This window comes from Aspergillus tanneri (assembly GCF_003426965.1).
Source record: "Aspergillus tanneri strain NIH1004 chromosome Unknown AapTan_9_pilon_pilon_pilon, whole genome shotgun sequence".
Classification (NCBI taxonomy): domain Eukaryota; kingdom Fungi; phylum Ascomycota; class Eurotiomycetes; order Eurotiales; family Aspergillaceae; genus Aspergillus; species Aspergillus tanneri.
Window position 1 is genome coordinate 1,081,846 of NW_022984636.1, and position 25,050 is coordinate 1,106,895.

A 25,050-nucleotide genomic window follows, 5' to 3' on the forward strand; every position below is an offset into this window, starting at 1 on the left:
AAAGAATCAGGAAGATATTGTTGTTCCAGCACCTGAAGTTGTTGGAGAGGCCTCTATCACGGTAAATCGCCGAGGAAGGCAGATCCGGCTACCACATCGCTTTCGGAGCGATTAAAATTTGTACATAGCTTCTTTAGAACCTCAGTTTCAGTACCTAAAAAGATCTCGGTATAATTTAAATTGTATGTGGCTCAAAAGCTTCACTTTCGACATTGCGGTGGTGTGTTGAAATTGATGGGCAGGCGGTGTCGGGCGGCAGGTAGTGACCTACAGTACAGTATGGAGATTCTCTAGCAGGCGCTTTTCCCTTCTTCGGGCCTATTTTAATTGAAATTATTATCAATTCCTCCTCGAGAGGCAATTGAATATTCTGACACCCATCCCGTATATAAACCCTCAAGTTTACGATGAGAATAGAACAATTCAATCTTCCCCCGAATTACAACAAACTTGAACAGTTGTGGCGAAATAATAACCGCAGGGACAGGCCGGGACATCGGATATCCTCTTTATATGAACTTGCTTACCGACTTAACCCGTAACCCGATAGAGCCATGTGGGAAAATCCGTATCTATCAAGTGGACGAATTACTGGGCAATCAATATACCAACAAGTTGTCTATGTCAACGCAGAAAGATACATAATATGTAGATCCCATCCAAAAAAAATAAAAATATTTCCTTTTCTCACGCAACTGCCGCTTGAGTAAACTATCGCCTACCCTTCTCTTATCACAGAACACCTGCTCTGTATAATAAAGAATTAACCACCAAGTGAAATTGAATATTGTATAAGCAGCCAAGCGCGCTGGAAGCCTTTGTCTTTCTCATGCTTCAGATCTTTAATAGTCCAAGGCTTAGAAACGTCCAGTTTCCCGAATTGATACGTCCAGTATCTACCCAATTGGCTAGGCGTTCTAGTGCTTTTGTTTTCTGATATCGTCGGGTTGCTGTTTGGCTTGGGTGTGATGAATAGAGTCGTAACGCTCGAGTTGACGGATTTTGCGGTGCGTGCCCAGAAGGGCAGCCTTTGATCGAGATTCCGTAGCGTCGTCGTGCCCGTCAAGCAGATCTGTTGCCATTCAGACGGATAGTCATTGGCCAGGTTGATGGCCAGCACCTTTTTGACTTTCCCATACTCTGAGCCAGTGGAAGGGATGGAGGACTGTGTGGTCCAGTTCTTCACGGCATCGGACGCACTCTTCCCGAGAGGGCCACCTGTCCCGAACGCCGTGTACCGCAGGTGTAGGACGACGTCGGTGATGGAGCTGTAATCGAACTGCCGCAGCGTCTCCGGGAGAGAGATGCGCCAGCTGGAAATGGCGCCAGCGCCCTCGAACGGCCCGTACCGCTCGTTGCCCCTGAAGCCCAGATCCAAGGCACCCGTGTCCTGTATGCCGCTGCTCACGGCGATAGAGGTGATGGGGATGCGGTCGGTCCGAAAGTTGGCGGCTTTCTGGGCATCGTATCCCACTGCACTGGACGAGATGCGATACTTGTGTTGGTTAAGACTGAGGGTGCAGCTGAGGTTGGTGTTTGGCCCAACGATGCATGGGATGGAGACGGCTACCGATACAATGCGCCGGCAGAAGTGGCCAGGGAAATCCAGGTCGAACAGGACTTCCGGGATATCAAACTCCGCGTTGCCCACTTCCTGCAGGGTGAGGAGGGCCAGCGGATTAATCTGGCGGAGAGACACGGTTTTGGCGATCTCGTAATCGTGGGTGTTGGTCTCCCGGTAGACGGCCTCCATGCGCTTCAGGTCCAGCCACAGCTCCTGGCCGGACAACAGACCGTCCGGCGATGTCTCCAAGTACCCGGTGGCGAGGGTTGCGGGCGATGCACCTGACGGATCACCGGTCGTCGATCCGATGGCCAGTTCAAAGTCCAACGCCCGCTTGGCCGTCTTGGCCATCTCCATCGCCATCAGGTAGGTACGGTGAAACAGCGTGCCCACGGCATTGTCCAGGAGAGTATACAGCTCAGTGCTGGTGTATTTAGTCCGCAGCCACTCATCTTCGGCGGCGGCGTTGTCGATCTCCTGCTGCTGGGCCTGCATGTCCGCCTGGGACGTGTCCAGCTGGGCGCGCAGTTGGACGAGATTCTTGTCAATGCGGACCAGTTCGCGCCCAATCGTGTTGGCTTCCAGCCGGCGCTCCTGCAGCTGCTGGATGGCCGTGGCCTTGCGGCCGGCCTTCTCGGCATCATCCGAAGCCCGCTGGCTAAATCCTCTGGAGACCCCGGCCAATGCTTGCAGGAGATTCCCAACATTCTGTCCACCATAAGTCGTATCTCCACCCGCCCCAAGAGGTTGTATTTTGATACCCACTTCGGGGAAGGCAAAGGCCACCGAGGCGGTGGTTTCAATACCGATGGCGCCCAGCATACAGTCGGATGCCTCATCGGCCTTGCTCATTGCTTCCTGCTCGAAGGGAGACATGCGGAAGTCATCCATCCGGGGCTTCTCAATATTTTGGGGTATATCCTGCCAGGTGGCGCCCGTCGCTGGGATTTCCTTAGTGCCGCTGTCGCCAGTTAGGGTCATGAAGTACGCCAGACGCATCTCTTGTTGCTTCCGCGTCTCCTCTAGCACCTCAATGGCCCGATGAACCTCGGCCATTTGCCGCTCTTTCACTCGCAGTACCAGTGCAAGCACGGCCCGCTGATGGCTAGACCTTAGCAGAGAAAGGGCTTCAGTATCTTTTCTTTCCCGGATGCTCAGCCTTTGCTGGCCCGCGGTCTTCAGCTCGCTCACCAGGTCCAGAGCATACGAAATTAACGCGAGGAAGCGACACCGGGGCATCGGACTCTCCAGATCCCGGAGGAAGCCCGCGATACCCCCGCCTCCAGGGCCTTTGGCTCGCTGGAGCGCTCCCGGGTTGATCGGAGGCTCAAATAGCGGCAGAGTTCGCTTGCGTCCGTTGATGTCCATCCCATTCCGGATTTTGTACAGCCGGTCGTCGATCAGGTCTCGGAGGGACATCAACATGGGATTGCCCTGGATGCAGAAATAACCTGTCTTGAGGTAGCCACGTGATGGCTGGTTTATTGGAGTATCGGCGCCGCGTTTCCCCGGGGCCACGTAGTAGGGAAAGTCCAGTTCCAGATCGACGGTAGCATTGGACAGCGCCGTCAGGTACCCCTTCAGGTCATTATAGCACATTACCTTGCGCTTCCCCAGCTGCGGGATCTCCACCGGCTGCGGCCCGAAGACCTGGGATGCCTCTGTGTACATCTGAATTGCCAGCGGGATGCTCTCCAAGGTGTCGCGCCGGAAATACTCGTCCCCCATGGCAATCATCAGCTCAATGTACTTCATGGCAATCCGCTTCATGTAGGCAACTGGGTACGACCGCGCTGCCGCATGGACGTTGCCTCCGCTATCATGCCATTCACTGACTGACTTCTCCTGGTCTGGAGTGAAGGCCGGGTTGCGAACGGAGTCTTGTTGGAATGGGGGAACGACCAGCAGCGGTTGATGTCAGTGCCATCCATGCTGGGGTCGAAGACCAGTCGGATCACTTTCAGTGCCATCTCAAATTGTTGCGTGGCCATCAGCCGCTCAACGATAAGTAACGGGATATGGACGCCCAGTTCCCAGTTGTAGATGGCGAACGGTGCGGCCCGTTCGTGGTAGTGGACGAGTTTGTTGTTGTTTTTCTTCTCAATCCACCGGCCAAATGCGTCTTCGTGGGGATCGTCGCCAGGGGTCTGTAGGTGCTGGACTTGCTTCAGACAGTTGTACACGCGCTCCAAACCGTCTTCCCATCTAGCACTTTCAGCCAACTGGGGGGCCACCCGGTTGAACATGCGGTCGACTCGGAAAAAATGGGTCTCCCGAAGATCAATGTATTGTTCGATGATGGTGGAGGTGGAGATTTCCATCACCAGTGCGCTGGCCGTGTACTGAGAGGGGTAGCTGAAATCCAGCAACCACTCGCCTTTGGCAGAATCGGGAAATGTCGGCGGTTTGCCGACCCTGAAGGTGATGTCTTTTTTGCTTTTTCCATCCTTGTACTGCACTTTCATCTCGTCGGCTGGGTTCCGATTCCGACTTGTGTATCGCGAAAACTTGGTCGAGATGGTCTGCAGCTCCGCTGTTTCTGTCTTATCTACTATGACTTCGGGCACGGGGAGGCCATCCTCTCCTTTGACGAGGATCAGCTCCTGGCCCCGGAGCTGAAAATATCCTAGGTCCCAATGAACAAGTTTAGGGCCCGTCGATTCGGCTGTGGTCTCGAATGTGGTCGTCCATTCGGCTGTGGTCGTCCATTCGGCTGTGACCGTCAAAGGTTTCGCATCGTTGCCGTTATGCGTGATCCAGAACTTGAAATCAGCGACATCGGGCGGATTGTCGACTGGAGGGACCTGCACCTTGATGGCGGACCGGCAGACCGTTTTGGGGGACCACTTTCCGTTGCGCCGCTCAATGAAACCCATGCGAATCTCCCACCAACGGTCCGGATGGGTGCTAGATATTGACTTATTAGCTAGTTCTGAGAATTTTGTGCCTTTTTGTATCTTAGAGCTATCCTTTTGGGTTGCGGTGATTTCGGGAAAAAAGGCATAGAGACGTCCGCGATGGACGGCAGGGATGATATATGACCCCGGCCTCGCAAGCCGCTTCCCATCGGCGCCAGTTTCCTGCACGGGGACGTCGAGGTTCACCCGGGTCCACGAGGACCAAGTGGGTGTCCGCACTTCCCCCCGGCCCTGGCGGATGAACGTATTCCGGTAGTAAAACACTGGCGGCGAGGTCCGTGTGCAAGCAAAGAAGTGGAAGTAGTCCCGCCTTGGTGTCTGCTGCTCCTCGATCACGTAGCATTCCACGCGCAGGTTGGCAATCTCGTTGATGCTGTGCACATAGTCCTTGACGAGACTTGCGATGCTTTCGCGGTCCAGCTTCGCGTGCATCACACCGGACTCGAGCGCCTGGAACTGCTCGGTCTTGTTGTCGCGCAGCGTCGGGTCGGCCCAGTTCTCCGGATACAGGTAAGCCTTGCGATCGGCCTCCCAGAGCCGGTACCGCAGCATGTACTCCAGGACAGCCCGGTTTAGCACCGTGGATCCCACTCCTTTTTCGAACCCGAGTGCACATCGTTGGGCGAACAGCTGGACCGACGAGATAGCCTGCTTAATGCGGGAGGTCTGCAGTCCGGGGCCCATCTGCACATCGATTAGGAAATACCCAAAGAGTTCGTCTGCCTCCCGCAGGCCCTTTTCCGCGGCGTAGGGCGTGGTGAGTAGGTAGTGGGTCAGGGCCGCCCTCTGGGTACTTCGAATGCTGTCGCTAGCATCTGCGAGCGCCGTCCGGCCGCCGGTAGAGGGAGTGGAGAATCGTTTCGACTGGATGGCCATGCGGAGGGCCGCAGCGTTTTTAAAGTCTGCCAGAACCAGGTCCTCCCAGGCCGGTCGGGCCATGTCAAAGAGCGATGTGAGAGAGAGGCTAGGAAGACCGAGGTCCCGAATGAACAGAACCACCCCATGCATCTGCTGGAGAGCCGCCACATCTTGAAATAGCCGAACTAGGTTTGCCATGTCGTATTCCTTGTATCTACATCGGAGATAGTTGGTGCAGAAACTCGGGGGCCATCCGGTCGCGTGGGCCAGATTCTTGGCCAGTTCCCCCCGGACGTCGTCCTGGCCCTCTTGCTTCCCTGGAGCGGAGGAAATGAGCCACTTGTAGAGCGCCAGCAGCGGAAGAGTGGCGCCATTTCGCGTGAACGAGTCCCGGAGCTCTAGATAGTCCTCCAACGCCGTGATCGAGCGGAGGCTTAGGCTGAGCCGTTCGTTCGGTCGGGATAGCTTGAGGATTTGAATGACGCTCCCGAAGTCGCCCTCGGCGGAATGGAGGCGAAACTGGTCGACTAGGAGAGAGATCCGCATCAGGTCTACCATGACCGCCGCCACGAGGTTGACGGTCTCTTCGGCCACTAGTTCGGCCTCGGTAAAAGCGGCCGGCTGGCTACCTTGCTTTGCCTTGTCGGCTCGCCAGCTCAAGTCACCCGCTTGTCCCTTGTAACGCAAGCGGTACCAACGGCCCCCGGTGAGCGGCTGGGTGGTGGCTACCCATTGCGGCCGGCGGTCGTCTTTTTGCTTCTCAAACTTGAGCGGTGCTTCATCCAGCACCGACCCTTTGGGTTCCTCCTCAGCCGTAGACAGGATCTGATAACTGTCCGTGGTCGGTGGACGGAAGTACGCGGAGAGACTACTATCATCAACGAGTGTCGGTAATGGATCTACGACTGTCAGTAATGCATCTATCCCGGACAATTGAGGATTGTCTTCGATCTGAACTAGGTTCTCGAGCGAAAATCGCAGTAACGCCATGTTAAAACTAGGAAATAAAGGCATCAATGACTTCAGGATTGCTTGGCACTGCTGCTCGCGATATCGAGCTGGGAGGAAGGCCTCGAGGAAGACATCCCGTCGGTTCCCGCCAGCTGAGGCTTCCTTAATCTTCTGGTATAGCTCCGTAGCCTCTGTTTTGCCGATGATGCCACTTAGCTGTTCGACAAAGTATTTGGGATCCCCTTCGCTGCCTCTTTGGATGAACCGAACGATTTTCTGTCGGGCCTCAGCGTCGATGATGATTTCGTCCAGCAGGCTGAGTAGAGCATCCTCACTCTTCATTTTCTTCTTGCTCTCTTGCAGCGTGCGGTCATTCAAGCTGGAGCGCAACGACTGGACGATTGTGATCTGCTGGTCGACTGTGGTCCGGCACGCCTCATCGGTTGCACTAGGGACCTTCTTGATCACGAAGAGCAGACGGTCGAGAGTCCAATGGCTCATTGCCGGCTGGCTTGGCGGGTACCCTTCTACGAGGGTCAGTGTTGTGTATGGGTCCAGGAAGGGGTTGAAGTCTTTCGAATACAGCGTCAGGAGTTGGGTGTACGTCTGCGGTGGTATGTTCAGGATCCTGCTGAGCAGCGACACCCGATAGAAGGCTGAGATGTTGGCCAGCGTCAGTTTCACTGGTGATGACAGCCCTAAAGCGACTCGGATCGAGTTAAATTCGGCCGTTGTAAGGTTCAACGCCATCAGAACAGTGGCAATCTCCACCTCCCTGCTTTCTTGAGACTGCATTTCCACCACATGGCCGTCGTCATCCGGCGCGAGCAAGCTGCGGGTCTCCTTTGGGAGAACCGCTGTCCCGAAGAGCTGGTAGTAAAGTGAATTCGACCCGTGAGTGTTGATATCCCCCCAGAACGGCTGGAGCTCGGTAGGGGAGCGCCCAGTGAGGTCCGCTAATCTTTTGACGGCAGCGAGCTTGTCGATAACGGCAGGTGTGATTGTCAACTCCTGGTCTGGTGATACGAAGGTCATCATCACTGCGTCCAGCTCCTCCGTCGGCCATGGCACCTTGCTGTGCAGACGGAGAAAGGCCTGAAGCCGATCGCACGTTGCCACGTTCAGGGGCTGGATCTTCTCTGTATCGCTCCACTGGCGGAGACGCATGTATCGTAGCAGCTCTGAGGGCTCTGGGTCTTTCCCATCGGGCTTTTTCTTGATTTCGATGGCTAACTGCCCTCCTATGTACTTAGTCTGAACGATGCCAAGCAGATCCTGGAAGGCGAGGCCGCTCCGGGGAAGTAATTCGTCTTGGACCATGGTCAACCCTTTATCAGCCGTGATATTGCCAGGGACCATATCCTTGTCGGTCAGGAAGCCCCAATATTGGCACTTGGGCTTGAGGCCAATCGTTTGCTCATACTGATTTTGGGATATGTCCTTCCCACTGAGGCGCTTTACCAGTTCCAGGGGGTAGAACCCTTCCCTGGTGATGGCTACATAGTCTTCATGCTGGAGATTCAGCACTTCAGCAGAGAGAGCATTATCCAAAGTCTGATTCACGTCTGCCACTGGTCCCTTATCCCCAGTAATCGAATAGGGCGACCGAAAAGTCCGCAGCAAGCGGGACCGCGTGACCCCAAGGGTGGTAAGATATGCTCGGGTACTCCAGACAGCCTGGTTGTAGGGGAACGTGTGCAATGGGGACACCACCGGTTGGATGATCTGGCTATAAACTTTGAAATTGGTGTTGTGCGGTTGCATCAAGGAGCCCTCGTTGGTATCTTGGTCGGACGAATTGAATGGTCGAATGTCTGGATTTTTCTTATTGTAAATGTACCACACCACTTCCTCGAGCACTTCATTGACCAGGTCGACATAGGGCACCAGTGCCTTTGTGTTAGCGCAGGACAACTCGAGTTTTCCCAGGTCGGGTCGACGCTCAAAGAGCTTATCCAACAGGGAGAGCTTATTACTGCTTTTCGGTGGTTGCAACCTATGAAGCAGATCGACGAAGAAGGCGGCAGGCCCGGTGAGGGATGTGCACTCCTCGCAGCCCATACTCTCCAAACCAAACATTATACTCAGATTGATCTCCTGCTTCCTCTTGCCGGGTGTAGACTGAGATTCAATAGCAGCGATAGCAATGTCCATAGTGCTTCCCGTGCCGCGTAATGTGAGCGCCCTGGTCGAGAGATGCTCGTTGCGCGACGCAATAAAACAGGCCTGGTTGTAGATACCGTCTGCTCGTTCCTGGGGCACGCCTTGCTCGACAATACAAGGCACAGCGCATGCTCCCTGCCAGGCAATGGAATCAGCAGACACATAGCCACAGTGGATAAGGGCACCGACGTCCGCAGGCTCATTTACCAGAGCCTGCAGCCGCTGCAGAGTACATAAATACGTGATCACTGCGGACCGCTGCTCGCGTGGCACTCCAACAATGGTGGAGAGGTTGCTCTCATCATCAGGATTGCTGATATTTGGAAACACTCTTCGGATGGATAGCCTTCCAATGTCGAAGTTGATGGTCTTCGTCGCTGTCTGAAGGACGGAGAGAACATATTCTTTACACCCCAGAGGCATAACTGGGATTACTCCCGAGCAGATCAAGCCTCGAAGGACGGATGTCGTTTCCTGGGTGAAGAGCTGTTCCCGCAGCCGCATCCAAATCCCCTTATTATTGCTTGAGAGCACTTCGCTATCCATTGGGATAGAGATAACACTCTCGGCAAGTTCTCTTCGTGTCACTGCCGTCTCGAAGGACGCTCCAGCAAGTGGTGGCTGAGAGAAACAAAAGGCGAGAATGGGAACTGAGGAGCTGCTGAGGGTGTAGAGCCATCCGAGTGAGTCCAAATTGGTCCAATCCGGGCTGGATGCGTCAAGTCCAGGACGCACTGCATCAATGGCCGATGTGAGGGAGCGGGTTGTTACCAGCTGGTCCTCAAGTTGTTGGACGAAACTCGTCGATTTGGGGAAGACAAGGGGAAAGACTTCTGAGGAGAGCACTCTCAGGTCTTCGTCTGTTAAGTTGCCAGTAGCCTGTAAAAAAGTTACATTTGTTGGGACAATACAGAAGCAATGGGAATATTCCTCCACTATATTTTCTCTATTCGCTCTTCTGGATAACAAAAATGAACTAACCATTGATTTATTCACACTTGTAGTCGACCTGGAAATATAGGACTTTAAAATATGTGAAAATGTTATAGCGCTTTTTCTTTCAGCTTCTTATTATTCAGATGTAGCGGTGGTACGCAGCCGTCCCGGTTTAATCCACGGCTGACCACTAATCATCCTGGTCCGTACTTAAACTGCATTATTAAACACAATATTCCCAGTATTGGGACAGATGCAACCCTACCCCCAGCGGCTGACTTTATTAGAGTGGAGCTTGGGGAAGGGACATGCATGTCATACATGAATCATACCACTGGAAGTTTCCATTCCTGGATACATTCTACATTCTCCGCCACAGAGCTGTCCCGCCATGGACTTGTCGATCGCTGCTTGTAATCCACTTACGTCCCAGATGCACACAACGTAACCAGTTTTCTAAATTCCGGGCCAGCCAGCTGTGGACGGATCCACTCAGCATTTGTGAATGCATAGTATGTTAATCACAAAAATTACTTTCCCCAAACCAGAGGACACTTTTCTCTGTCATGCGTAACATGTTAGTGTCATTTATTTCCTTCTGCAAACAAAGTCTAGTAGCTTAGGATACGAATTATCCAGTCCGCAAGTTAGCTATGTGCACTTCTATACCCGCACGGTGATCACTAGACTGAAATCATTTAAATATCGTGGACTAGGAACTAAGACAAGCGGGTATGTTGATTAAGCCCAGGTGGCCAACAGGCTTGACCATGAGTAGTGGGCTCCAGAACAGCGTGTATTTCAATATAACATTCTTCTTAACCACGAGATACGAGTCGCCCACTTCCAGTTCGTTATTCCCAACGTCGGAGTTGAGCGGTTCTAGAACAGATCCCAACAGATGTTCGATTAGGATAATTTACTGTTTGCGACGTCTGTGGATGCTGTTGGAAACAAGAACAGGTGGGTCCAGGGCTATGTTCGTTTACGACCTTCGCTGAGTACCAACACAAATGGAAATCAAGCCCTAACTCCGGCAAGAGATGATCCGATGTTACAGCTGTAACAGACAAAGATGCGCTACATAATTTTAAGATTCCTGTGTCCGATGGGTAGTCAGAAAAAGTTTTATATCTCGACTTCCCAGGGTTGGCCTATGTAAAAGTAACCATGGTGCTTCATTGGGCCGTGAAATTCGGTACCAGGTTTTACGTTCACGGTCTGGGTTTTCTGGAACTCTTACCCTTTCCGGTGCCTTGGCACGGGGTGGTTACATATGACATCAGTTGAAGCTGTCAAGGACGCTATCTTTAGTTATGAAATTATAATCTTTTCTTTTCTACTGGAAAGTCTTTGGAGGACGTCGAGAGAAAAGAAGAATAATTGATTACAAGCTAAGGTGTGTGTTTCCTCTAGCCAGTTTAACTGACATATATCCATTCTTTTGTCAACGATAAATTTTTCTATTCAGGTGGTGCTAACATAGACCCATAATAAATCTGTACTATGTATAAGTACAATACTCAGAAGCGGAACAAATGACAGAGGTAAACTCGAGGATGGAACAATATGGTCATATGGACTCCCTACGCAAGCCTGGTGCGGCCTTAAGCTTTGCGATTAACTACTGTTCCGTTCTACAGACAGAAAGTACAGTACGCGGATTCTAAAACCCCACTTAGGAAAATATAACATCTAACTAGAACGAGCCTTTTCTCTAGTTGTAGTATCGCTAGAGTGTCGATATAAGCTAGTATCACCGACTCCATTATGTAGAGCCAACCACTGGTGCCGGTGGTTCTTGTCATTGACGTTAAATTTGTGGACGAAGCTAGAGAAGACAGTATGGATGACGGAAGAGGAGACTTTGTTAGCGTGTGGCTGTAATCTAGTGTAAACATATAATTTCCATTGAAATTGTATTCTAGTGCGAGATATTAGTTTCTGCACGTGGGGCGTTCGGCCGGGTCAAAAAAAGTTACATCTTCAAGCAGCCTGCGCTCCATGAGAAATAGACCGGTGGATTCGCAAAGTCCAACTGTAGGTGCCTGCACGACAGAGAGAACACAGTATATATGTTGTTTACATTATGAAAATAGCAGTTGTCGTATCAGTTTAGTTAGATATCTCCGAGGAAATGGCATTGTCGGTTCGGTATGCTTGTCCATACACCTGTTAAGCCATGTCTCAGCATTTAGTTGACTCCATGACGAGACAGACCAGAGTCACCTGTACATCCTAAGTCCCTAGGACATAGGAGGCCCTTCCTAATTCAGGCGATTGCTCTAGTAACCTCAGTATGTTCTCCATACAAGGCAATAGCCTGTCCGATAAACAGACTACCTTAGAGCCAACATGTTATGCAAACGGATATGGCCTCATGCAAGAAATAGCAAAATGACCTTGGTTTGGTATAACCCTCTTGTTTCTTCCAGCAATACCCGGTATATGGAAATATGCTACAACCAGGTGTTGGAATGCTACGGCATGCGCAACCAATACCGGCTCTGGTACTAAAAAGAATTAACTTCTTTCGCCCGCATATCCGGAAATTTGAATTCGTGCATGTGGAGCTCCGTCTAATCATATATTCTGGCTCATTCCGAGAGCGGCTGTATTTATGTGGAGTCTTTACGGATACTCCGGTCGCCCCGTTTAGAGAACTTATAATGGAATACGTAGTACATGACGTTGGAGCAGGTCTATTTCGCCGTATATCTGTATACAAGGTTAACAGAAGCTCTTTACATTGGGTCGCACTTAATTGCTGTACCGGCCTTTCATACTCTGGTCTTGGTTTGAAATTCCTTATGCGTGTCTACATGTCATACACCATGAGCTGGCTCTGTACCCACTGTAATTGACTCAAACAACGTACATATTATGTGAATGACGTAAGTCCCAAAATTTGCTCCAAAAACTAGCTTGTTTATATGCCCCAGTAACTTGCCACGGTGTGTGCAACCGAATAGAATTTGCTACCAAATACGCGGGATCCTTTCAAGACAAATCTAACCAATGGCCAATCTGCCAAAGACGACAAAACTCCAAAGAACACAATGTATGGCCCCAACTCCTATTGCCACGGAGGATGCCGCGCTGACTGGAAAATAAGTCATACAGAATAATATTCTTCACGCTGCAAGCCATTATTCCGTGTTGTCTACCCACATCACGATCACTGGGCGGTGAATAGGAAGCTTGATTTAGACAATGGCAGTATCCAGGACACGCTCCTCGATCCAAACTGAAAGAGCATCCCTAAACAACCAGAGCTCGTTGAAAGGTGGTGACAGGGATCAAAACTCTCCAGGGCGCCTGCTAGCCGAGGGAGATGGCCGTCGCTCGGCCTCCGAGAAGTTCAATATCAATACTCAGACTGGGGGAGCCTCTTTCAACATCCCTATTCATACGACCCCGGGCCGCAGGGGATTCGGGCCATCACTAGATCTTGTCTATGATTCAGGATCCGCCAGTGCCAATGGTGTCTTCGGTCTGGGATGGCGATTAGAAGGCGTTGACTATGTTACACGGAAGACTTCTCTGGGCATACCGTTATATAATGACGGCGATATATTTGTCCATTCACGTGTGGGGGAGCTAGTGCCTCTGTTGCGCACGAATGGAGCAGATCTTGATGAGGAGGATCGAGACGGATATCGCGTCCGGAGATATAGGCCACGCGTGGAGTCTGACCCGATAAGAATTGAATGCTGGATAAAAAAATCGAACACCAGAGACATGTTTTGGAAAACTGCAACGTCACAGAATACCACAACATTATATGGCAGAACAACAAGCTCTCGGATCTCCTGCTCTGAAAAGGGAATATCTAGCACAGATGACGAGATATTTACATGGTTCTCGTGCGATGTATATGACAGCTTTGGCAACTACATGGTTTATTCTTACAAGTCTGAAGACGGTGCAGGAATGTCTAACTCTGATGTCTGTACCACCCAGCGCTACCTTAAGTCAATCAAATACGGAAATAGGAGACCCAATCGGGACTTGGAAACCTGGGAGGCACAGCTGTTAGACCCGAACAGGGATATAGGTTACTGGATGTTTGAAGTTATTCTCGACTACGGAGAACATAATAAGGAATTTCCCACTACAAAAGCAGTTAATAAATGGGAACTTCGTAACGATCCGTTTTCAATACATACCGGTGGTTTTGAGGTTCGAACATATCGTCTATGTAGTCGAGTGCTCATGTTCCACCACATTCCAGAGGAACTGGAACTTCAGGATTGTTTGGTGGCCTCTACAACTTTTCAGTATGAAACTGAGCCCAAATCAGGGACAACCTTTCTCAAGTCCTGCACAGCCTCGGGCCATACACTAGATGGATGCAAGCAAGACTATTCGACGTTGTCTTTGCCGCTAATGGAGTTCAATTACAACAAACTCCCTGATCTAGAATCACTGCACATTGAAAATCTTGAGCTCAACTTATCTGGATTTTCCTCTGGCAGAGCTAGTTGGGTGGACTTGGACGGTGACGGTGCACCAGGTATTTTGGGGACTTTGCCTGGAGGATGTTACTATCACCCCAACTTAAGCCAAGGGACAAAAACCGAGATTGGCGGACCGACCCTTCAAAACAGCATCCCAAGTGCTATGCAGTCTGAGATGTGGCATTTTGAAGATGTCAAAGCCCGTGGATTTCTGGACTTGGTATCGGCATCGCCCGATGGGAGAGTCCAAGGGTTCTATGGGCGTAGCGAGGATGGCGAATGGGAGCCGTTCGTCCCTTTCAAGTCTTATCCAACACTTGGCCATTCGAAGAATGGGTGGACTAAGTACCAAGTGGACCTTGCCGGTGATGGGCTGGCAGATATCCTGCACAAGCCCCCGAACAACGATAGTGAATGGTTCTGGCACCGTTCTCTGGGTCCGAATGGGTTCGAGGAGGAACGGCGTACAGTCGGAGCACCTAAGCTACCCTCTGAACCAGCGACAGCAATCTTTCTGTGCGACATGTCAGGAGATGGCTTGACGGATATTGTAAGTATCCAAAATGGCAACATCTCCTACTGGCCAAACGCGGGCCATGGGAGATTTGGCCGCCAGGTTGATATGTTAGGACCACCCACCCTGTTAGACCCGGTAAACTTTTCTCCCCTCCGCGTTCGAATGGCCGATATAACGGGCTGGGGAGGTGCCGACTTCATATATTTACTGCCCGAGGGCGGCGCCCTAGTATATTATAACCAATGGGGTACTAGGTGGAGTCGTGAATACCGCCTACCCTTTGTCCCTCCACTAGACCGCTTTGCTCTGACCGACATACTTTCCGTCAACGGAAAGGGTACACAATGTCTATGTTGGACATCAGATGTTCGTGGCCCTTCTGGTAACCAGACAACGACCACGCTGCGAATTATCGACCTGATGGGTGGAGGAAAGCCCGGCTTATTATCCAACACATATAACGGCATGGGCGGGAGGTCAACTATACAATATCGCTCCGCGACTAGCTATTACCTGGAGGCCAAACGGCATGGCCGGCCTTGGACCACGCGGCTGCCCTTCGCCGTCGATTGTGTTAAGAGTATAACATTTATGGACGATGTTGCCCAGACTTCTCATACAACGTACTACACGTATCATAATGGATATTACGATTATAAGGAGCGCCAATTCCGAGGCTTCCAAATTGTCGAGGAAGAGACTATGGAGGATTTTGCAGTAGGCATTACTGGTGCTCAATTTAAACAACCCCCAGTTATCAAGCGCAATTGGTTCTACCTAGGCCTGGAGCGATTGGATCAGGGGACTCTTCTCCCACACAGCTTCCAGATCCAAGGACCTCAGTATAAACCAGTGTCTAGTGCAACGATACCCCAAGGCCTTACTGTAGCGGAAAAACAGGAAGCATACGCAGCACTGGCTGGCCAACCCCGCCGGCAGGAAATATACGGCAGTGGTGATGGGAGCCAGGGACATCTGCCATATACTATATCCGAACAATCATATGTAGTTGTGATTCATCAAAGGGTGCAGAAGGGCAGGCGGGGTATCTTCCGAGTTAACAACCGGGAAGAGCTGCTGACGCTGTATGAGAAGGGCGAAGGACAACCAAGGCTGAAGCACACCTTTGCACTAAAAACAGATGATTTTGGTAACATTGAGAGGCAGGCTATTATTAGCTATGGACACAAGAAAAGCGCACTGGCCACAGTTGAAGACCGCAAAAAACAAGAAGAAACGGCAATCACATATACCGAAATGGCATACACCAATGCAATATTGGAGCCGAAAGAATGTTTTCGCACCCCACTAGTGGCTAAAAGTATCCAGTATTGTGTATATCAAGGCTCCTGCTTGACTAGTGCAATGACCGATGGACGACATATCTGGGAGAAGCTGGCTGCCAACAATTGTAAATTGCTCACTCAGGCTGTCAACTTTCCGGATCCCCCGAAAAACCGTGATTGGAGGGAAAATATTCCTGCAGAAGGATATAAGTCTCTCCACTCCAAGGAAATCTCACTATACCGCCGGCAAGACCTCTCCGCACCCCTGGCCCTAGGAAAATTAGAACCATATTCCATCACACATCAAGTCTATCGGCTTTGTTTTACGAGGCAGCTGATAGACACAACGCCCATCTCGAAGCTAGGTCACATCGAGAATGCGCTAGAGAGCACGGGTTACGTTCAATTGCCTGTCGCCAACGGTGGGCTGATAAATGAATGGTGGTCTCCATCCCCACGTCACGTATTCCAAGTAGATACGCTAGATGCGGCCAACAGTGAACTACTTGTTGCCCGGGCCCAGTTCTTTATTCCAAACATTCAGATTGACCAATTCAGAAACATATTGAAGAAGCAGTTGGATCCCTATAAATTACTGTTTGTGGAGACATTGGATCCTATGGAGAACGCAACTAGAGTAGCATACGACTACTCCTGCTTACAACCCAACCTGGTTATCGATGCAAATGGTAATAGGACTCAATTCGCGCGAGACTCGCTAGGAGTCAGTGTGGGGATTGCCGTTATGGGGAAGGAAAATGAGCCAGTTGGGGATAGTCTTGAGGACTTTGCCATTCAGTTGTCACAGGCAGAAAGAGACGAATTTGTCAAAAATCCATCCGGCCCCATAGCTGCCAAGCTGCTGGGCAAGGCGGGGAGGCGGATAATCTATGACTTTAACTTCTATGAAGAAAGTAGGATACCAGGCTTCCAGGCGGAGCTGGTTCGTGACACCCACTATAGAGATTCAGGTGAGCCTACTCAGATTTCGGTTTATATTAGCTACTTGGGCGGCCAGGGTACAGCAATTCAGAGCACTACATATTCTGGAACTGAGGGAGGCAGTGAATGGCAGTTCGATGGTTTGGAGATCCAGAGCCAGAACGGCCAGCCCGTGAAGCAGTTCTTACCCTTTTTTAAGTCATCCCATAAGTTCTGCTTCCAGTCAGAACAACTAGATAAACCAGCTATTGTTTATTTCAGGGACGGGCTTGCCAGGCTTCATGGTATCCTAAATGCGGATCGCACTTGGAGCAAACACCGATATACTCCATGGATGGAGGAACAGTGGGATGCTGGTGACACTATACTGATCGACGACCCCTCCAAGGACATTGACGTGGGCATCTACTTCCAATTACTGGAACGTAAGCAGTACTACCCTACCTGGCATTCCCAGAAAATGAAGTCGGGGAAGGCCTCGGACAAGTTGGCTGCACAGAAGTCCGAAATCTACAGCAACACCCCAACATCTGTGTATTTGGATGCTCAAGGTCGTGAGGTCCTTTCCGAGCAGCGCAGCAATTTTGCCGTACGACAAACCCGTCAACAATATGATGAGCGGGGGAACTTGTCTGCTCTTTCTGACCCACGCAATCGGATCGTTAGTAGAACTTGGTACGATTACTTAAACCGGCCACTTCACAGTAGCAACATTGACAGTGGGGTCCACTGGTCGCTCTTAGACTGCACAGGAGCTCCATTCGTGTCACAGGCCAACAATGACTGGTGGAAACGAGTAGACTATGATGCTCTGAGGAGAATCAAGTCCATACAGTTAATGCCGCAGTCTGACAAAGAAAACCCAGTTTGCGTCATTCAGAATCAGTATGGGGACGAGAAATACGTGCAGGACGGAGCCAATAAGAACTTGAGGGAGCGGCTTTACCAATGTAAAGATCAATCTGGGGTCGATACTAATTCGCGATTTGACTTCAAGGGCAATTGCATCGAATCGTCCATCCAATATGCAGCGACGTATGATCAACTTTTGGACTGGTCTTTAGAGGATATTAAACTGGAGCCTGAGCTACATATTACCAGGTCGAGCTTCAACGCAATGAACCACGCGGTGTATAGAGCTACCACTGGTAGTCAATATGTTCAAAACAGGTTTGACATCGCCGGTCGTCTAAAGCAAGTGAAGTCGGCCACAACTACAGACAACCCCAGCGCTACCTCCTCTGTTTATGATATCAAGTATTCCGCAGATGATCAAATGACCTCCGTCAGCTACGAGAATGGATCCCAGGCCAAGCACATATACAACGTTCAGACACGGAGGCTGGAGAGAACTATTATTGCAAGAAACAATATAAAAACAGCCTTGCAAGATGTCTCTCTTATATACGATTGCCTTGGGAAAGTTGTCGAAAAAACCGACACCGCACAACAGACAACCTATTTCCGTAACGAAGTCGTCAAACCAAAGCAACAGTTCCAGTACAATTCTTTTGGCCAGCTTTTATCAGCATCTGGTCGAGAGCAGGTTAACCCTTCTAGTGATCGTTTAAATCCATATGCCCCGACTTCGGGAAAAGTGAACACATTAGCCGGCGACGGGAAGCAACTAATTGAGTACTTGGAGTCATATGAGTATGATCTTTCTGGTAATATCTTAGAGATCAAACACGAGCCAGCGAGTAACACCACATATTCAGCATGGACTCGGAAATACACCTATGAGGGGGTAAACAACAGGTTGACCAGCACCCACGTTGGCTCTACCACAGAGCGGTACGAATATAACGGTAACATTGGACTCAATGGCTGCATGACTTCTATAGGTGAACAATCTTTAGGCTGGGACTATAACCATCGGTTACGCTCATTCTCCAAGCAGCGGGTTAGGGATGGCCACACGCCGGAGACAACCTGGTATACCTACAATTCGCAGGGGAAACGAGTTCGCAAGGTCACCGTCCGAGATGGAAAGTCAAAGGTCAAAGAGACTTTTTATCTCCCTCTCTGTGATAGATTTACCTCCTACAAGGGAAATGGTGAGTCCCTGATAAAGAAGACAACCACAAGTGTTGGCAATTTAAGCTCTGCAAGCGCCCCCATGGTCATAATCGAGACCAAGAACCAAAACAACACCAGGACTGGGCAAAGTCTGCTTCGATATCAAATGAGCGAGAATCTGGAACTCGATGATACCTGTAAAGTGATATCCTATGAGGAATACTCTCCATATGGATCCAGCACATATCAAGCTCGGATCACGGAAGCGCCGCGGAAGTATCGATTTGCAAGGTATCAGCGGGATAATGAATCTGGGCTCTATCTCTGCGGCGAGAGATACTACGCACCATGGCTCGGAAGATGGACGTCGGCGGATCCACTTGGTGCTGTAGGTGGGCCGAACCTGTATATCTATGCTGGCGACGACCCGGTCAACTTTGATGACCATCAAGGAACAATGAACCAACAAAGAAACTCTGAGGGTGCCATCCCTAAGACAAAACAGAATGAGAGTGATGGGGAGGGGGGATGGACTCAAGTGAGAAATAAGGGTAATAATAGACCTACCCGGTCAGACAAGGGCCTTCCGGAGGAAAACGCACCCGGGAACAAACTCCCAAATATCGAAAACTTTGAGGGGCACGTAGTTTCGGCCTCAATAAAAGCAGGGCTGAAGGCATTGACGGGTGGAAACACTATTCCACCAATTGAGACTGTGAAAAAGAAGGAGGAAGAAGGTAAAAGACAGGCCCATAATCAAAAATTGAGGTCCGAGAAGAAGATGCCTAAAAAGTCCAAATACATGGCCTATTCGACCAAGTCAGAGAAAACGGCCAAGCCAGAGAATCCCGGTATTGTCAAATTGTCCCCTGCATGATTAATTACTATACTCATTATGAATAGGGTACCCCAAAAAATTCGACAACCGGGATAAATTTTCTTTCGAAATGCCACCCAATTTCGACAAGCGTGATCTCATGGAATTTCCCCTCACCGACCCTGCATTCAAGGAAGGTACAAATCAGGGTTTATATCGAATTATGTAAGCTCGTAATATCCCATAGGGTGTTCAGTTAGAGCTGACAGCTTTTCAGATTTGGGCATCCTAGCAGCTCAGATACCACATCTCGTGATTGGACACCTGTTGGAGTTGTGAAGCATGTCACCACTCCTGCTGGAATTTTGAAGCTTAAGGACTCTCCTGGTGCTAAACGCCCTCCATTAGAGTTAATTGCTACGTACAGTAAGGTAGGACAGACAACTATTCTATTACTTGTCCTTTGCTGATCCTGACAGATGAAAGAATATGTCAAAGTGGAGGGCTAAAGCTAAATTTATATTCAATCTAGCTAGGCCAATTGCAATCTAACAAAAGCTTGAAGATGTGACGGGTGCACATGGTCTGTTTGCATTGCTTGTATGTATGTCGGCACGAGACTGGGTCAACAACTGGATTGCATTTTGACGAAGACATCGCTTGAAGGGCTTGTAAACAGAGCGGCGCGAGGTCAGAACTAAACTATCTACAGGCGGTGAAGGGAGGCAGAACCCGAATCCTGACAATGTATCTGTCAAATAATATGGCCGTTGGTGGATGTTAGGGACCTACCATATTCGGTATGGTCACGTGGCCTCACTTAGTCACCCACCTAGATAGTCAGCTCGCCCGAGCTCCTGAATTGAAGAGAAGTGGAGTACACAGGTCAGGTGCCGCTTCCCAGAAGCCGTCAGCCGGCCCCACTGGTCTTGGCACAAGCGGCGCGGCACCTCACCCTTTAAATACCATACTACAGACAACGAAATTCAATTTCAATTCTCCCTCATAATATTTCTTACCATCGAACATTTTAGCCTACTCTAACTACTTGCTAATTAGTTATTAACTGCTTATACAAACCAAATTAATATGCATGTAGAAGATTCTTAGTTAAGCTTTAGTAAAGTTTCACAAGTCTAATGCAGCAGGCAAGCGATTATTATTAGTGGCAGCAAAGTAAGTAGTTACAAACTAGTTATAAACTAGTTTGTAACCAGTTCATAACCAATTATTAAGTAGTTGCCAATTATACTTTTCTAGTTCTGCAAAGCTTAATAGACAAGTTGTTTTTTAATATATAATTAAACTCGTTTTGGTATTTATTATTCATATCAAACAGCAAATATAGAAGTTAATTATTTACGACATATAGCAAGTGAAGAATATGTATATATATATATTTATTTTATAGTACTATTTACTAACTACTTAATAACTACTTAGAATCATGGAAGCATTGTCGCTCATCTTCAGCTCATTTATTTGTAGATGCACAAAGAATTACAACCTCAACGATCTTAATCCCAGTCACAAAATCCAGGGTAGGTATAAAGCGGTTGTGAACCAGTTGCGAACCAGTTACTAACTGGTTCCTAAGTAGTTTTGTATCATCATCCTCAATGCCTCACAAAGTCTTCGGCGGATCTCCTCGCAAAATATATTAAATATTAAGCAACGACGGGAAGCCCTGGAAGTCCGCGAGATTGAGCTTCGATTAAAACAAAAAGACAAAGGAGCCTCAAAATAAGGGAAAAGAGATAGAGCTTATAGTACGGACGGAAAAATTACGTCAAATGTTGGAAATCAGGATGCCTAAGGCACCTTTGTATATCCTAGTCCCGTAGGGATCTGATATATCGCACGCAAGGGGCTAAAGGACACGTAGACATAAGGAAGCGTTTATCTACGCTTCCTCTCCTATCCGTAGATTGATGAACATACTCACCATGCGATACTAGATCGCACCGATAGTTCAATATACTATCCAGTCACCGCTATCCTAGCACCGGGATCGCCACTAGAAAGTGGCTCCTGGTGTAAGGGGCTAGAGCCCCTCAGCCTACTCGGGCCCTCAGCCCTCGTGTTTCCTTTCTCCTCGCCTGCCACATGATTAGTATATTGATTAGTACACTCTATCATGTGACTTCCCCCCTTACTTCGCAATCGTCTCATCGCTGTTTCCTCTTCTCTTTCCTCTTCGACGATTCCTTTTGTATCCACCCTAGTTATTAGGTTATAGAGGTTTAGCCCTTGACATTAGGAATCGTCCTTGTCTGCCTGTCTGCCCGCTCGCCTGCCCGCTTGTCCGCCCGCTCGCCTGCCTGCCTGCTCGCCCGCCCGCTTGCCTGCCTGTCCGCCAGTCTATGGGAATATCTTTACGATGTCCGACCCGAATCCACTCCTCCTGCTTGTGCAGCAGCTCCAGCAAGAGCTCCAAAACCAGCGCCTTGATATTCAAAACCAGCGTAATGAAATACAGCAACTACGTGCGGACCTTGATGCTTCCCGAACAGATGTCCACCAGCTTCGTACGCAGCTTCTTTCCGTCCAGACACCCAGATCCCGCCTGCCAGATCCGCCTCGCTTTAACGGTAAACCATACACGCTTCGCACATGGCTCCCGTCAATTAAAGCAAAACTTCGATCAGACCAGCTCGTAGGAGCTGATGCTTTTGACTATGTATGGGATCGACTAGAACAGTCTCAGCAAGCTTCTGTCCTGCACCTCCGCCAATCTGCCGAAGAAAACCAGCTATGGGATCCTGAAGTTATTTTCTTTTTTTTCAGCGTCTATGCCATAACCCACGGGAACAGCAGGAGGCTATTCAGCGCTTTACTTCTATACAACAGAGGGATGACGAATCGCTTATCGCCTACCTTGCTCGTTTTGAACGACTTTCATATGAAGCCAATGTAAACTCATGGCCAGATATATCACGTGTTACCACGCTACACCGGGGCTACGGCCTAATCTCCGTCGAATACTAGAAGACTCGAATAATTCTCTCTTTGATCTTCCCTATAATGAATATATTGAACTTGTCCAGAGTACCGATCGGCGTACCCGTCCTAGTCCAAAATCAGCCCCGAAACCAGCTTTGACCCCGAATACAGACCCAATGGATACTGATCCGGTCCGAGTCAACTCAGTTAAAATAAACCCCAATCCTGTTCATGTTGGCTCTGTGAGAGTAGCCCGAGCTGCTTCGCCTGTTTTATCTGATTCTTCTCATGAATCCACCACCTCTGACCGCCGCCGTTTCCGACTTGCGAATAATTTATGCCTTTACTGCGGTTCTAATGATCATTGGATCGCAGACTGCGATGCCCGCTCTACTTTGTCTGATACTTCCGAGAAACCTCCGAAAAAGCTTACAGCCCGCGCCAGCAACCCGCCTCGCTATTAGGCCTCCTTCGGAGGCCTTATATAGGAAGGGGAGTAGTGTAAGGGGCTAGAGCCCCTCAGCCTACTCGGGCCCTCAGCCCTCGTGTTTCCTTTCTCCTCGCCTGCCACATGATTAGTATATTGATTAGTACACTCTATCATGTGACTTCCCCCTTACTTCGCAATCGTCTCATCGCTGTTTCCTCTTCTCTTTCCTCTTCGACGATTCCTTTTGTATCCACCCTAGTTATTAGGTTATAGAGGTTTAGCCCTTGACACCTGGATCCCTAAAAAAAAAAAAAAAAAAAAAAAAAAAAAAAAGGAAAAACAGCAAAAAGAATTGGAATTTCGCATGGTTTAACCCCTTTTATAAGGTCCTCCCCACTCCTAGAATGTCATACTGCTTATTTATGTTCGATTTTACCCACTATGTACGTATCTGTTTGTTAGTTCAAATCCTACCACCCAGGGGTGGTAGGTAGAGCATGCATAGTCTCTGACTGAAAAAATGCTCTATAATATGGAAGAAGAATAATAATAATAATAATAATAATAATAGCTATCCTAGCACCTCACAACGTAGCTTCTTCCCCGAGATTTTCAACATCAAATAAATAATAAAATGTAGTTAAGGCTTTGTATAGGTTAGCTGCCGTGTATTTAAAACTCTGTAGTGTATTTGCCGGAAGCCGTAAAATAGGTCATGTGATTGACTAGCGCGGCGTCTCACCTCTAGAACGGTGCCACCCGACCTGTAACCTGGAGAATTTGTGCCTCGCGAACAGCCCTAGCCCTATTTAATCACGTGATCACCCAGCCTACACCTCTTTTGGGCCGCCCATCCAATAATGGTGTTCCCATTAACTAGAATGCGAAGCGTGGAGAGGAAATTGGATCCGCGGCGGAGCCGTGGATCAACTTCTGTGGGGGGAACACCATCTGCCCACGTGACACACTTCCGAGCTGGAGGTATGTTGGGGCGTAGGGCCCTAACACTACTCCCCTCCTGACCGGCGGCGAGGTCCCCGGGCTTGCAAGGACTAGCTAAAGCTTTATGTACATTGGGTTCAGCAGTGGGCTCAGTCTCAGAGGTATTAGAGGTATTAAAAGCATCAGGGGCAGATAAAGGGTCAGTAGACAGGATATTGTCGAATATACGGCTAGTCCCGAAGAGGGAAATAGAGTACGATTGGTGAAAAGGTCTTATTTGAATGAATTGAGCTGGTTGGGCTCTTCTTGATTATTCTTCTTGGTTTGGTTGTGTGCTCCGCGGAGGTTTTTACCCTATCTAGTCACATGATTATGGTCCACCAAAGGCCGTATTATCTGACAGATATTAAAGTAAGCAGGGGGCCTGGTTTCTTCGGGTATCGAGCACGAAAATTAGCAATCACGTCCCTTGCGTTCTTGAAGTCCTCCCAGGGTTGCCATGGCGGGTTAGCATTCCAATCATCCCATCCTCCCTCGAACAGGGCTTTGTACTGCACCCCATATCGGGTCTGACGGCTGTCAACAATCTCCCGCACCTCCCATTCGGGGTGGGGCTCCGATTCATTAGTTTCGGCGTCCCAAAGCATTACCGGGGCTTGAGGTTCTTCGATTTGGCCCGGGAAGGCATCAACAAGGGCGAGGTAAAGCTTGGAGGGATGAAACACGGGTGTGATACCAGCGGCGAAAGCATATATCAGGTAGGGCGACCTCGTAAGCCTTACCGTCAATAATTCGAGTAATAGCCCAGGGGCCTAAGGTCTTTCGAGCTAGAGACTGGGACTCCCGATGGAGGCAGAAATGCTTAGCATCAACATAGACTCGGTCCCCGATCCGGTACGCGGGGTGTGGTTGGCGGTGGGCGTTGGCTTGCTTGGTGCTTCCTGAGCCCATATAAGCTCGGTGCGTAGGAACTCGTTAACTTGCTTAGTTCGCCTGATCAGTTTATCAGCTGCTTCCATTTCGGGATGGTTGGGAGGGTCAGTTGTCGGTTCGGCTCTAGAATAGGGGTGGTATCCGAAGTTAGCAAAAAAAAGGTGTTATTCCAGTTGCTTCAGATACATGGTCATTAGCCGCTAACTACGCGTCAGGGATAAAATCGGCCCAGTCATCTTGAGCGCAATTTATAAAGGCTCTAAGATAGTTTTTTAGATATTTAATCAGAATCTCTGACTGTCCATTGGTCTGGGGGTGGTAAGCGGTGGATATCTTGCATTTAATCTTGTATTGAAGGCAATAGCGCTTCC

General features: G+C 49.5%; 3 protein-coding genes across 3 annotated transcripts; 2 read left to right on the top strand and 1 right to left on the bottom strand.

Annotated features, from left to right (window-relative positions):
- Positions 1-763: 763 nt before the first annotated feature.
- Positions 764-9,438, bottom strand: ATNIH1004_011839 (uncharacterized protein; the record flags this gene model as incomplete). The annotated part of the gene is made up of 3 exons (XM_033576401.1): positions 764-3,380; positions 3,440-9,333; positions 9,436-9,438. The coding sequence occupies 3 exons, from the start codon at positions 9,436-9,438 to the stop codon at positions 764-766; spliced, it is 8,514 nt and encodes a 2,837-aa protein (XP_033421065.1).
- Positions 9,439-12,603: 3,165 nt separating this feature from the next.
- On the top strand, positions 12,604-19,940 carry ATNIH1004_011840 (uncharacterized protein; the record flags this gene model as incomplete). The annotated part of the gene is made up of 4 exons (XM_033576402.1): positions 12,604-19,465; positions 19,518-19,656; positions 19,709-19,862; positions 19,911-19,940. 4 exons carry the CDS (start codon positions 12,604-12,606, stop codon positions 19,938-19,940), a joined length of 7,185 nt encoding a protein of 2,394 aa, XP_033421066.1.
- A 1,871-nt stretch (positions 19,941-21,811) lies between these two features.
- Positions 21,812-22,838, top strand: ATNIH1004_011841 (uncharacterized protein; the record flags this gene model as incomplete). The annotated part of the gene is made up of 3 exons (XM_033576403.1): positions 21,812-22,198; positions 22,246-22,344; positions 22,479-22,838. The coding sequence occupies 3 exons, from the start codon at positions 21,812-21,814 to the stop codon at positions 22,836-22,838; spliced, it is 846 nt and encodes a 281-aa protein (XP_033421067.1).
- Between the last annotated feature and the right edge of the window lie 2,212 nt (positions 22,839-25,050).